A 14,302-nucleotide genomic window follows, 5' to 3' on the forward strand; every position below is an offset into this window, starting at 1 on the left:
TGCCACTGCGATGAAACATCGAACACATCGTATGTCGTCACGAGCACATCGGTGGAAACGTTAATTTGGCTTTTCTCACATCCCCAACGCGTAATTCATTCATTACTTTCTATTTCCGTTTCTATTATTATTTATTATTATTATTGTACACATTAATTATGCATTAATAAAGTGCAAAGGCTATGCGAATGAGTTATTAAGTGTGCAACAAGAGGCAAGAAGTTCAATTTTTGTCGCCTCGAAACATAAATGCGCACAAGTACTGTTGGACGGGGAGTGGGAGTGTGAATGTGTGTGTGTCATCACGAACAAAAAATAATTGCAGTGCCAAAATAATTCAATTCATTTAAAATGCATTGCAAATGCATAAAGACGTGTTGGGACACAGAACCCACACACACACCTAAAATTTAGACGATGTGCTGAACGCCAACGACGAACAAATCATCAAATCCAAGTGAGTAAGCAATGCCAGTACCCTACAACGGAGCACCAGAGCGTTCCACTGGCTGCCTTTGCGAGCGCCAACTACACTTGCTAAACATGACCAAATATGCAAACACATACATATGCATTTATGTATGTACGTATATAGTATATATACGTATGTATGTATGTATGTATATATTGTATGTGTTGTAACTGTGTCACAAAGGCAGCTGCTGCTGCTTCTGCTGCTGTTGGCTATAGCTGGGATGGTGCGCTTATCTTAACATTATGTTTTTTGTTTTTCCAGCTTTTAGATATTTGTACATTTTGATGTATTATTTAAGTAAAGCAGCACTGGAATACTCAGCACAGCAAACAGCGACTAAACCAATACATGTGAACGCATGCCAAATCACTGATACGCATACATTATAGCGCACTTATCAGTCCGTCGTCTTAGTAATTATACAAAAAATATTATTTTAAAATGAGTTGGCTGCGCACCAGTCCATTGCGTCAGAGTCTGACGCGCAGCGGTGGAGGCGGAATACTCACGACGCATTCCTCGTTAGGAGCTGCTGGTAGCACAGGTGGAGGTAGCAGCAGCAGTGGAGCTTTGCGTCAACGTCCCATAGATGCTGCTACGGACTGTGATCCGCGGGCCTGCTATGATAGCTTTTGCAAACACTGGCAACAGGCCTACGAAATAATACAACATGCCGCACCTCCTGAACGACCACCAACGCATGATGATGTGCTCGGCGTGGTGTCGCATTTGGACTATATGGTCACACTGCTGCTGGTGGAGCTACATCATTGCAACAAGGTGTCGCTGCCGGCGACCGACGGCAGTACAGCACCGCCCGCGCCCTGTCTGGAGTTCCTGCTAAGCGAGAATTTGCTAGACAAGCTCTACGAGTGGTCGTGCGCGACCGGCCGCTATGCGAATGCCGTCCGTCTGGAGCAGCTGAAGCTGTACGAGCTGCTCGTCAGTCATTCGCGTCATCAACTGCTGTGTCACGAGCCCTTTCTGCGGCCACTGCTCAAAATACTGGCCTCTAGCCAGGGGGAAATCTTTCCGCCCGACCTGGAAAAACGATTGGTGATATTGCTGAATCAGCTGTGTGTGGTTCTCATGCAGAACGTCCACCTGCTGGATCTCTTCTTCTTCTCGGCGCAAACACAGGTGCAGGAGCAGATACAAAATGGCAGCGTGCCGCAACCAAAAAGCGGCACCACAACCAAGTAAGTGACGAATATATCTTGAATTATGTGTACTTATATAGCTCTTCTTCCTTGTCAGCTTCATCATCTTCTCGCTGCTCATACCGTATGTGCATCGCGAGGGTAGTCTGGGCCATCAGGCACGCGATGCGCTGCTCCTTTGCATGTCGCTATCGCAGAAGAACTCCAACATAGGCACCTATATCGCACAATACTCGTCTATCTGCCCATTGCTGGTTACGGGCTTGGGCGGCCTCTATTCGCGCCTCCCTAACTCGATTGAGATATCCTCCATCGATTGGCATCGCATCACACCGGACGATGTCACTGATATTCCCGAGCTGACGCTGTTCATGAATGCCTTGGAGTTCTGCAATGCCGTCGTTCAGGTTGCCCACGAAATGATCAAACAACAGCTGCTGGACTTTATGTATCAGGGATTTATAGTGCCTGTGCTGGGACCGGCCATTCTGCAGGTGAGATTGATGTCTGAGATTGAAGCTCACGTAAGAACTTGTCTTCGATGCATTTCTGTGGTGTTGGTTGCAAAGCTCAACGTTGCGTTGTCCTCTTGTATTTTGTATTTATTTATGTACTCTACTTATGTGTTAATCTTACGTTTCTGTTCTATTCCGGAGTTGTGTCGAACTAGTTCAATAATGATTTCATTATCTGGGTATTAACGGCAGCTTAGTAAAGTTACAGTCGTGCGTGTTGAACTCTTTTATATAATGAGGCTATATATGATTTGTAATAAACTTGCTATACGTATAGATAAGACAAACCTACATGTCAGGTTTGAAGTCCCTAGCTTTTACGGTTTAAAAGGTATCGAGGTTCATACAGACAGGCGAGCGGGTCTGCAACATTTATTCGGCATGTTACACACATTTTGGCCCCATATAACAATATATACGTACACATTTATTTTGGAACGTACTGAACTAGAGCGCACAACTCTTGCTTTTTCTCTCTGTGTATGCTTTTGCCTTTTGCTGGAATAACCGCACACGCCTCGAAATCTCGAAACAATTTTTTACGTTCCATTTCACAGACACCACTGAAGGGTAAACATTTCCAGACCAATATCGATTCGCAAATCTCGGCCATGTCCTATCTGGATCTGATACTGCGCTCCATTACCGAGCCGGGTCTACTGCGTGCCTTTGTCAAATTCCTGTTGGACACTGAAAAGTTCGATGGAGAGCGTATTCTAGATGCGCTCGTGGAGCGTCTTAATTCGGCGGATGCCAATCTATGTATGGTTACAATGGCGCTCTTCGATACGCTTCTGGGTATGCACTGCGAGGATCTAATGCTGGAGCTAATGCTTAAATATATGCTGCCTGGAAAACATGTGCCCATCTCGCATCGTCACAAGATCAACAAAATAAATCCGTACCAGAACAGTGCTGAATTCTTTCTAGAGCTGACGCCAGATGTGATGAAGCGAGCGCGGGATTTGGCGCGACTCAAAAGCTCCGATGGAACGGAGTTGGAAACCGCTACAATAGCGCCCATGAGCAAAACGATAGGCGCCAATTGGAACTATTATGGCCTCCACACTGCCGACAGTCTGTATGCCAACGTACATGCGTACCTATTCGAAGCCCATTGGCGCATAGCGCAGTGCCAAAGGGATTGCAGGAATTGGGCGAATAGCTATCGGTATCAGAAATGCCCGCGCAACGGACAGCGCGGCAATCCACATGCGCTGGAACTGGCGAAGCAGTTCTTTAATGAGTTCGGACATGGCTTGACGCCTGCTCCAGCTACTACCTTGCTTTCTGCGAGCGATGCGGGTGAGAAGCAGCTGGACAGTCTGCAGTCCATCGGCGAATCAAGTGGCTACGAGTCGTTTAAATGGCGGCCTGCGGACGAAGATGCCGACCCTGGCGAGCAAGGTACGACAGCGACGACAACTGAAGCTGAGCTGGACAGCAGTGGTTACACAAATTATCATAGCAATGCGAGCAATGGGCGGCGCGAACCCTGGCGCGTCTCGTCCAGCACGCGCAACGATTTGATATTGACAGATCTGGATTTCTCCGAAGATTTGTTTGCTCAGGGCACCGTAAGCTTAGGTGCGTAAATTAAATATAATTCAATAGATTTAAAGCTAATATCCACATTTTCGCAGGTCCCTTTCTGAACGCTATTTGGAGCAAATTACAGACCTTCACCAGCAACACGCTATACGTCAATCTGCATCTGACTGGACTGATAACGAGGCTCGCCTGGTATCCGCTGCCTTTGATACACTCGCTGCTGCTGCGCGCGGACATTGCAATCACTTCGGACACGCCCTCATTCCATCAGGTGCTGCGAATCCTGAAGCAACAAATTGATGCCGAGCTGCCCGTCACCGAAGACTCCCTGGAGATAATCGATGTGGCCCGCTCCCATCTGATCGATCGCGAATATCGGCTAGTTAATGCGCGCAAAGGCAACGACAGCTCAGCGCTGGTTCATGCTGCAGCGCACCAGCTGCACCCTGCGCATCCCGCCCAGCAGCATTCCTCACAGCCGCGTTCAACATATGCATCGCTATCGGCGGCGACGCCCGTCCAAGCCACCCCCACTAGTGCCTACGATCCGTTCCGACGCAGCGATAGCAAACGACGCAGCATCAGCAAATCCATCACAAGCATGTTTAGCCGCAAAGCGACATCCACAGCCGCGCCCACTGGAATGTCGGGTGAGTCTTCTGACAGCGACTGTTTGAAACACACAGAGAGCTGCACAAATTTTTTTGTTTCTTTAAAAAGAAGCCAGCTAGTGAGAAACACGCGATATCGTCGGCGCTTCGACGTTTCAGCGTTTTTCATTTAGGCTGGAACTATGGAACATGTTGGTTTGGGTGTTAAACATCTACATACACACACACACACACACACACATTAAACACACTCCATTTAAATACACTATCGCATAAAAAGAAAACGCATCAACAGTTAGAGCTGTCAAACTATTAGTTATTTAAATTTGAAGACCATTCATTTACTTTAAAGATGGTTTAACAGCTCTATTAATCATATACATAAGTACTCTTTTTGTAATTGTGTTAAATGTATGCAGGCGTCGTTGCTGATAATAAATTTGATCTCCTTTTTTGTTTATTTATTTATTTATATCGAAACGAACAAATTTTCTACTACGAAAATCTTAGCTTCATCTGGCTTATCACAAATTTACGCATTCTTCACCGGTAAATATTTCACGCTTAAATTAAAAGTTGTATGGTTTATATTATATAGCTAGAGTTGTATCCAGTTAATTATTATAATACGCTAATCCTGTAACTTTGTATATATGCTGCTTCTAATTTTAATCCCACCACCTCTGCCTTTTTATCCACTAAACAAATTCGCCTACTTTTTTATTTCTTGCTGTGCTGTTAATTAGTTATGTTAACCCGTTTATAGAAGAAACTCTGAATGATTCTGTACTTAAAAACCATTTTATATTACACGCCAACTTACAGGCGCCGCCTCCTCGCTAGTGGGCGGAAACAACAGCAACTCGGACAACAGTGCGCGAGCACAGCAATTATTGACTGGCGGCGAGACATGTGAGACGAGTTTGACAACAACACTACCACAAGGCAACATACAGCGCACAGCTTCCTCGACTTCGCAAGCGAACTCCATGGGCGGTTCTACACAAACACTGTCCACGCACTCCAACCAAACTACGAGCACATTGCATGCGAACGATGGATTGAACAGCACGGCCAGCTTTAACTCTGAACCAGTTTCCTTGGATTCGGTGGCGTCGATGGGCATTATAGCGAATACAAGCGGCACGGAGCGCACACGTGATTTGGCACTGTGTGCCATACTCTTGGACGAGTGGCTTAAGGAATTGGCTGCAATAGCGCAGGAGCAGAGCGTGGTGCTGGTCACGGATGCCTTGCCTTGACAATGCCAATAATAATAACAATGTTTTCGGAATATTGCTGCTGAATTTGGATGTGCAAATTTATTTGACCAGTTAATTTTAAAAATTTTATTTGATGTTAAAATATTCTTATTATGTGAATGCATGCTTCTATGTATGTACATATGTATGTATCTATATTTTTTATGAACAATGCTAAATTTGAACAGATTAAACATAGATAATTCCCTCACGACACGTTCTCAAACAAACAGTTATCAGTAGAGTTAAGCTTAAAGTTTTAATGAAATGATAAAATATGGTAGCAGGTTATTACTTAGTGTTCAAATGTAAAAATTAATCTTAATAACGAGCAATATGCAGAGAAACCTTGATAGAGAATTGTATACATATGTCTATTTTTGCAATATATACATAGGATTGTGAACATTTTAAACAAACTTACAAGTATTAAATTGGTCCAATTGATTAAATGCACAAAAATCCAACGTTTTGTTAAATAATTTCGTTTTGTCTTTCTTTTTTGAACAGAATTAATTGGAAATCGATAAAACACAAAAATGTGAATTTATCGGTATTGTTATGTGTCACGGACTGTTACTTTCAAATATTTCATAACAGTTCGTAGCAATTAGAGGTGACTCGCGAATAGTACGTAACAAAATCACGCAACGTTTACTTTGCACATCTCTACTGGCCGTGTAATTGTGATAACATTGTGAAATATATAAGTACTCGAAAAAAGGCTCAGTAAAGACAGGAAATTATTTCAAATTAACAGAATGCAGAAAATCTTTGGCCGATTGCAGTCACGCGTGCTGCGTTCGAGCACCAATGGCGCGGCTTTCATAATACGCCAGGAATCTTCCTCGGCTACGCCGGCCCCTAAATTCGCCGCCACATCAAAAGGTATGTATATAAGCTAATCTAATTGGTGAATTGTTTTAGAATTTGAGATTTCTTTTGCAGAATTTCGTGCGCGGCAGGTACGCTTTAACATTAAAAACGATCACATGCAAGGGCGACCTCTGTATCTTGATGCGCAGGCCACAACACCCATGGATCCGCGCGTGCTGGATGCCATGATGCCCTTCTTAACCAACTTATTTGGAAATCCACATTCACGCACCCACGCTTACGGCTGGGAAACAGAGCAAGCCGTAGAAAAGGGACGTGAGCAAATAGCACAGTTGATTGGAGCCGATCCAAAAGAGATTATCTTCACTTCCGGCGCCACAGAGTCAAACAACATAGCCGTGAAGGGTGTAGCACGATTCTATGGTACGAAGAAGAAGCATGTGATTACAACGCAAACGGAACACAAGTGTGTGCTTGACTCATGCCGTGCCCTAGAGAACGAGGGCTATAAAGTGACATATTTGCCAGTGCAGGAGAATGGAATTGTTGATCTGAAGCAGCTGGAGGCGACTATAACGCCCGAGACTTCCCTGGTGTCCATCATGACAGTTAATAATGAGATTGGTGTGAAGCAGCCAGTTAAAGAGATTGGTGAGCTTTGCCGTGCACGCAAGGTATTTTTTCACACGGATGCTGCTCAGGCGGTGGGCAAAATACCGGTCGACGTCAACGCCATGAACATTGATTTGATGTCTATATCGGGCCACAAGATCTACGGACCCAAAGGCGTAGGCGCATTGTATGTGCGTCGACGGCCACGTGTTCGGCTCGAGCCTATCCAGAGTGGTGGCGGTCAAGAGCGTGGCTTGCGTAGCGGCACGGTCCCCGCTCCCTTGGCTGTTGGCATTGGAGCTGCGGCAGAGCTTGCCCGTCAAGAGATGGATTACGATAAGAAATGGGTGGACTTCCTATCTAACCGTTTGCTGAAGAGAATAACGAGTGCCTTACCACATGTCATACGAAACGGCGATCCAGAGCAGACCTACAGCGGCTGCTTGAATTTATCCTTTGCCTATGTAGAAGGCGAATCGCTGCTGATGGCACTGAAGGATGTGGCGCTCAGCAGCGGCTCAGCTTGCACGTCGGCATCGCTGGAACCATCCTATGTGCTGCGCGCTATTGGCACCGATGAGGACTTGGCACACAGCTCCATACGCTTCGGCATTGGACGTTTTACAACAGTTGAAGAAGTGGATTACACGGCAGACAAGTGCATCAAGCATGTGGAACGCCTGCGTGAGATGTCGCCGCTTTGGGAAATGGTGCAGGAGGGTATTGACATTAAGACCATACAGTGGTCGCAGCACTAGAAGTGCTCGTTCGCTCTTGCTGTGTGTTTATTTAAGCTTTCTAGAAGTGCATCAATAATAAATAAGTATTGCGTAGTGCATTGAAAAACGTTATTTACATATGTATGTATTTTATTTTATTTTGTACACAAAAACCGCTTACAAATTAACGCTTGGTGTCAAGTCGAATGTGTGAGTAAAAGGCAAAAGAAAATAGATACAGCGAGCCACGAATGGCGAACGGGGGTACAAAGGGCGCACACAAACAAATGTAATTTACATAATGAGCAGCTTGATTATGAAAACCATGTCGCAACCCGTCAGCTTTGCTGTTCACTGGTCGAAGTTCACCAATTGGTGATCAGTGCGCTTTCTTTTTTGGTGCCCCGCTTCCACCTCCTCCCAAGATCTTGCGGCGTTGGGCAAACATGTGCAAATACAGCTGCGGAAAGATGGGAATGTAGCCCAGCATGACGATCCACAGGAGCGCGAAATAGGAAAAGGTGGCATTCCATTTGTTGGGCATCACCACCGACCAAACACTGTGCTCCTTGGCATAGTTCTGGGCCCACCAGAAGCATAGCAGCTCGCCGGTCACGCCAATGGGGTAGAGAGCAATGAATGTGGTGTAGCGCAGGAACACAACCAAGTGGGGTACTACTTTAATAATATTTAGAGCATAGTATCCATAACGAATAATCTCTGTAACAGCCCAGGCGAAGAGCGCAATGGGCAGGCCGGGCGATACCTTGCCAGTTGGTGTAGCCATCACAACGCCAACCACAACCATCATGCGACTAAACACCTGAAAGGTCGTGACCACCGGATTTGATTTGACGAGCCCGAAAGCGGCATTAAGTATCTCCACAAACGCCGCATTCTGGAAGATAATAACAGCTACGCGCGTGTAATCCCAAAGCGTCACCTGCGCTCGGAACTGGGGGCCTTGCAGCACATAATAGTTGAGTAGCTGATAGAGAATGTAGCTCCACCCACCAACCTGTATTGCATTGTAAGCAAACAGGTAGATTTTTGCGAGCGACGATGGCTCCTTGTTCGATTTGGCTGCTACTTTTGCTGACATTTTTGCGACAAACAACGCGCGCGTGCGATCCGTTTGCGTTTGTACTTTCACCTTTTGGTTTAAGTTAGTTATACTGATTAACTAATCGCACGACGCTCACTTCGCTGCCAACACTAACGATCCGCGCTTTCACCTTCTTATTGTAATTGATTTGAATCGACCATCGATATACAATTGCTATTGATATACACACAGTGCGACCGTATTATTTTTCTATCGACACCAGTGTGATATCGTTTTCAACCAGTTGGAACTGCGACGTGGAGTGGATGTTGCTTAGGACAATCGGAATATTAATTAAAGAAATCTTAAATCTATTAAGCGTGAAAGCACATCTAGTTTTAAACAATAAAAAATGTTTAAGCCGACATACATATGTTTTAACGAAATTATATCTTAAACATTAATCATGAAAACCCTTAATAAGTACTGATAAGTCCTGAAATCCGTAAAGTCCGTAAATTTCCATCCGTAATATAGTAGTATCAAACACAGTACGATACAAAAACCTTGCCATTTAACAGCTACTAAAGTTATTACAAGTTTTTAAGCAAGATCACCGTAGGGTCACAGCTGCATCAAGTGTTTTCTGGCAACGCTAACGTTTAGTTAGTTTAAATTTAAACATCTCTTATCTTATTTTAACTAATTAAAATCAATATTTAAACATATAGCGTAATCTTGATTTATTATCGCAATTATAATATTAATTTCTTTGCCAGGCCGACAAATGCAATTAAAACCCTAACTGTTAGACTTTTGTGTAGAAACATTTAAATGTTTTTATTTCATAAAGTCAAAAAGTTTTTTTTTATAAAAGTGCTCTTCAACAAAAAAAAAACTATTTTCCAAAGAGGGAAAATTAATTGGAACGGCACCGTCATAGCCACTCTTTGGGTATGCTCATTTTGTGGAAGGGTAGGATTCTCCTTTGCTTATTCATATGTATATTTATCAATTTCAAGAACCAACCCATGCCAACCCATGTTATTCAATGATCAAAATAACGTACTAGAGCAGCTACAATAATTTAATTCGAAGAGCTAGTTCAATAGCTCCTTATGAAGACCCGGTTGTTCGAACTAGCTCGGTCCGGACTGTTCCAACTCACGCTAACGATTGTGTTGTGGGGTACAAAATTTCCCCACCATCACATATTGCGCTATTCAGCGATGGCTACAACCGTATATACATACATTTTCTAAATCTACACAATATGTAGTTGCTGTCGTTCGTTTGAAATGTAAGTCGTGTTTCCTGACAGCTCTTTAAGTTCGTGCAATGCATTGAATATAATTCTGTTATCAACACGTGCTCTCCGCCCACACAACACAAGATATAACGGCCTACAACCACGCCTACTTTACAAATTAATTTGCTGCCGCAGTTGCATTTAAAGCAAATTACTAACTCCCCTAAAAATCGAAAAGGCAAACACGACTCGCTACGCCACGCCAGAATCTAGGGGAGGAACAACGTAGATGGCCGCCAAAGTAACAGCAGCCAGTCAGGCAGGGCCAAGGCAGATAGATATACGGTTCTCTTCTCCAGCTGTTATCAGATGGCATTGCAATGGACAGTTGGCGTTACCGCCTTATCAACACAATTGTTATCGGTGGGTCGTTTGACGGGCGGAGCGGCAATTTGTTTTACCGTTTTTGGACTAGGTTTGGATTGGACCAGGGAAAAACATAGACCCCGCCAAAAGAGTTTCGCTTCCCTCTTTTTCACCAGGCGCCCAGTAAATTCAGGCAGGCGCTGACACAACAAAATCAGCACTGGTGGAGAAACGATGCACATTGCTGAGAAGGTGCGGCCACAATGTGTGTGCGAGCGAGACAGATGGTGTGCCAATAGCCAGGGGTTTGACGAGACTGCTCTTTTGCTGCTGCTGCCGAATAGATACCTGCATACAAACATACATATATATATGTATGTAGAAATGTGTGCACACACAAAGAAACATGGGCGTAGCGAAGGGATGCAGTTTCCCCCTACTACATAAATTTTGTATAACCTATTGGTTTGATTGTTATTGTTATTTGCTGGTGTTACAGTTTTCAAATACAATTGTTCTCACTTTTGTAGTTAACTTTAAATCGTTCTTATTCTGATGTGATGAGAACTCTTTTACATTATCAATGCGTAACCACTAAGCCATTCCACTTGAGCCCCCTTAAAAGAAATCTTTTCTACGCCTATGCGCCTACATGAGCGCGCATTTGTTTAAATGCTTTATTAAATTGCGACTACCGGAAGTATTTATTGAATAGGGCGTACAGTCGAGAAGAACGCCCCAGAGGCAGTGGCAATGACAATGACCGGAATTCCCCTTCCCCCAACACCGATTGTGGGTTTGACTTAGCATGGCTGAGCAGTGAAGTCATTTGTTATTTGTCAGTTGCGCACCATAGATGGCGCTTCAACAATTTTAGAATTGGCACACTACGCCGACGTTATTTTAAGTAAAGCCGAGCAAACAGAGTGCGCTCGGCTGAATACGCCCACAAAGGCGCCCGGACATGCCCCAAAGCCCAAAAGTACGAGTAACAGCTGTTGTTGTTTGTAGTGGTGGTGGTGGTGCTGCTGCAACAGAAAACAAGTGGCTGTTGGTTGGTAAAAATGTTGCTGGAAGCGACATGTTTGTTTGAATTTCTAACACAAACACACGCCCCAACATTTTGCGCAAATTTGAGTAGTCATTTTGTTTGCTCACATCACAGGCCAACAGAAACTAACGGAATGCCCGTGACGATTAGATGGCTGGGGCTAGAAAAACAGCAACAACAGCAACGCCAACCCAATGGCGTCACCAACAACCATCGCCATCAACCTCACCGTCAACCATCACAACTAATACTCGCAATAATAATCATCTGGTGGGTTGGCGGCCTGGCGGCGGTGACGGAAACTCGCCGGACATTTTGTTTTGTGCCCGTCATTTTGCTTATTGCAGAAATCGCTGATGGGAAAACAGCAATCCGGTGCAGGCTACGCTTGGGGCGTCGAAACTATAAGCATTATTAGCTTCGCAGGCCCCCCAAACTAGTCAAGAAACAAAGAAAAAAACCAACACCTATTATTGTGGGCGTTCAACACTTTCCCACATGCGTCTTAACAGGCAAACAGCACACGCGAGCTCGCACTGCCGCCGCACCACTAAAAGTTGCCCCAACGGCCAACACCAAAATCAGCAATCGGCACAAAGATAAAAGCCCCAACCAACTATTATTAACGAGCAAGAGTGTGTACAAGTGAGCTTGAAGAAGCAGCAGCGGCAAACCGGTTTCCATGCGTGTTGCTCCAAAGACGCCCCTTCCCCGAATGCCCCTCCAGAGCACTCACGTTTCGCGGTCAACGTGCGGTCAGTTTTTGATGATTGCCTTGGCTTTTTTATTCTCTGCCCGTGGCCCTACTGGCCTCACCAGCTACCAGGCGCATTATCTTTTCTGTAGAGTGTGCCGAAGAAATCAGTCACAAAGAAGGTGTACAAAATCTGAGGCAAATATTTTTGAACTTAGAATGTTATATTTTATTTTTGTACTTTTATATGAACCCCAGAACACATTTTGCACATTTTTAGAACATATTCTTTCCATAACTGGCTTTTAAAATTTAAAGCCTATTGAGTAATCAAACCAGCATACTTTAATATATCCCATAAATGATTTTATAGCTGAACTCACTCGAATTTTTAGCTAGAGCCGTAGGGCTTTCGATGAATGCACAAGCATTGTAAAACAAATCGAATGGCCCCATAAACAGTGACGTACAGTTTACTTAATGCTTTCTGGTATTTTGGCTGCGTGCCAACAACGCCCTTTCCCCCCTCTCCGACAACTGCGCGGTCACTCGAACAGTCGAGTCGACAACAGACCACGCCCTGGCCAAGTTAAGTGCTTTGGCTGGTTTCTGGGCAGTTTTTGATTTGTGCGGCCAACGGAATGCGCTCACTGCTTGCCAACTTGTGGGCGCCTGTTCCCGGAACTGAGTTGTGGGGCCTGACTGACCGCACAATTAAAACGGGACGGACACACGAGACGTGAACTGCTGCAAAACGCTCGTCACACCAGCTGCCAAATGTGGGCCTCCACTCTAACTGTGTTGATGATTGCAGTTAGCAGCCAGCGGCGGAAATGATAATTATCGCACGAATAACCTTAACCTTAGCTTCCAAAAAAGCTCAAATCACAACCTGTGCTATGAGGCGCCCAAAAATGTTCAGTTGGTAACTGTGGCCGAAATGCGTGCCCCCAACCTGCCTCACTCTCGTCCTCCACCTCGCTCGCTCTCTCGCTCTGCTTCTCTGGCCCAACAAAATTTGACAGCACAAAGTTCATTTAACTAGGCATTGTATATATGCATATAATACGTGTATATATACATACATACATATGTATGCATATGTATGCTTATAGAAGGGCATGTGTGTAGTGGAACTTGTTCGAACGCATCATCATTCAACATTATCTGTCGGCGATAAACAAACAGCCCCATCGACACAGAGACAGCCAAGCCAACCACAGTTCGAAGCTCACTCCACTTGTGTTTGCGGGTGTGCGTGTGTGTGTGTTCGTTCGTTCGTTAAACATTCGCAAATAATACGTTGACGGTGACCTTCTAGTCATTGCCAAAATGTTTGCGATTCTAAATTTCGCAACAAGTATGAAGCCCAAAATCCTTGAGTTTCAAGGTGCGTCCTTCATTTGGCAATGAAACGCTCTGAAATTACGGTCAAGGCAAAAGCTCATCCAGCTGAAGGTGAACAAGTCCGCAAACCAGACCCGGACGCGCGTCATTCTCGACGTCGCGACGTCAGCGACACACTCATTTGACGCTTACTTCTCATCCACTGGCTCTATGGGGTTTACAAGCTGTAGGGTATATGGCACACATTAAGTCCGTTGGGTGGCGCTATAAAGGGTTTGTTTATAAAAATAAAAGGAGAGAGTAAACATTTTATTGGTGAAACATTAATTTAATATAGTAGTGTGTGCACTCTTTAGATTATTTTAAATACTACAAGTAGCTTTACAAAAAATCTAATTACAATCACATTGGGAATTTTTAACAGTTTTCAATGCAATACAATACAATCTAAATAACAATTGCTTACAATGATGCTGTAAATACTATTACAAATAATATTATAAGATAACCTTTAACAATACCTCATCGTTAAGTCTTGCTTCGGTTCAACTATATGTATGCATGTGAACATCAGCTCAAGTGTAGAGCATTCAAGCTCCGCCTCTGCGTCACAGCCGCATATGGTGGTGTATTCGTGCGCATGTGTGTGTATACACACACGTGCCCGATACAAATCAACGCTACACATCGTGCTGTTATTGTTATTGTTGTTTCTGTTTGTTGTTTTGTTGTTGCGTCTTGTACTCTCGCAAAGGCTTAATAAAAAAATCACATTTCGTCGTTGTTTCTCTGCGCTTTTCGACAAAGC

General features: G+C 44.3%; 3 protein-coding genes across 6 annotated transcripts; 2 read left to right on the forward strand and 1 right to left on the reverse strand.

Moving 5' to 3' along the window:
• The first annotated feature begins 140 nt into the window (after window positions 1–140).
• LOC115631979 (UPF0518 protein GG24907) lies at window positions 141–6,041 on the forward strand. Of its 4 annotated transcripts, none has more exons than XM_030528880.1 (7): window positions 141–457; window positions 737–1,674; window positions 1,733–2,129; window positions 2,708–3,737; window positions 3,794–4,351; window positions 4,823–4,861; window positions 5,138–6,041. In XM_030528880.1, exons 2-7 carry the CDS (start codon window positions 917–919, stop codon window positions 5,572–5,574), a joined length of 3,219 nt encoding a protein of 1,072 aa, XP_030384740.1. In that variant the 5' UTR covers window positions 141–457; window positions 737–916; the 3' UTR covers window positions 5,575–6,041. The 4 variants fall into 4 exon arrangements, with proteins under 4 accessions (XP_030384740.1, XP_030384741.1, XP_030384742.1 ...); XM_030528881.1 differs by having other exon boundaries at window positions 2,735–3,737; XM_030528882.1 differs by lacking the exon at window positions 4,823–4,861.
• A 167-nt stretch (window positions 6,042–6,208) lies between these two features.
• LOC115631980 (cysteine desulfurase, mitochondrial) lies at window positions 6,209–7,874 on the forward strand. Its single transcript, XM_030528884.1, has 2 exons — window positions 6,209–6,462; window positions 6,523–7,874. The coding sequence occupies exons 1-2, from the start codon at window positions 6,336–6,338 to the stop codon at window positions 7,779–7,781; spliced, it is 1,386 nt and encodes a 461-aa protein (XP_030384744.1). The 5' UTR covers window positions 6,209–6,335; the 3' UTR covers window positions 7,782–7,874.
• LOC115631981 (very-long-chain (3R)-3-hydroxyacyl-CoA dehydratase hpo-8) lies at window positions 7,875–8,974 on the reverse strand. The gene has a single exon (XM_030528885.1). It carries the CDS (start codon window positions 8,842–8,844, stop codon window positions 8,122–8,124), a length of 723 nt encoding a protein of 240 aa, XP_030384745.1. The 5' UTR covers window positions 8,845–8,974; the 3' UTR covers window positions 7,875–8,121.
• Window positions 8,975–14,302: the final 5,328 nt, after the last annotated feature.

Source organism: Scaptodrosophila lebanonensis, unplaced genomic scaffold (assembly GCF_003285725.1).
Source record: "Scaptodrosophila lebanonensis strain 11010-0011.00,11010-0021.00 unplaced genomic scaffold, SlebRS2 tig00001412-arrow-pilon, whole genome shotgun sequence".
Lineage (NCBI taxonomy): Eukaryota > Metazoa > Arthropoda > Insecta > Diptera > Drosophilidae > Scaptodrosophila > Scaptodrosophila lebanonensis.

Excerpts from the sequence above, each read along its gene's own strand:
- LOC115631979 (XM_030528880.1), top strand. The coding sequence starts at position 917 with ATGAGTTGGCTGCGCACCAGTCCATTGCGTCAGAGTCTGACGCGCAGC. Across the intron at positions 2,130-2,707 it reads TGGGACCGGCCATTCTGCAG|ACACCACTGAAGGGTAAACA; the intron begins GTGAGATTGATG and ends TCCATTTCACAG. Across the intron at positions 4,352-4,822 it reads CGCGCCCACTGGAATGTCGG|CTTCATCTGGCTTATCACAA; the intron begins GTGAGTCTTCTG and ends CGAAAATCTTAG.
- LOC115631980 (XM_030528884.1), top strand. The coding sequence starts at position 6,336 with ATGCAGAAAATCTTTGGCCGATTGCAGTCACGCGTGCTGCGTTCGAGC. Across the intron at positions 6,463-6,522 it reads ATTCGCCGCCACATCAAAAG|AATTTCGTGCGCGGCAGGTA; the intron begins GTATGTATATAA and ends TTTCTTTTGCAG.
- LOC115631981 (XM_030528885.1), bottom strand. The coding sequence starts at position 8,844 with ATGTCAGCAAAAGTAGCAGCCAAATCGAACAAGGAGCCATCGTCGCTC.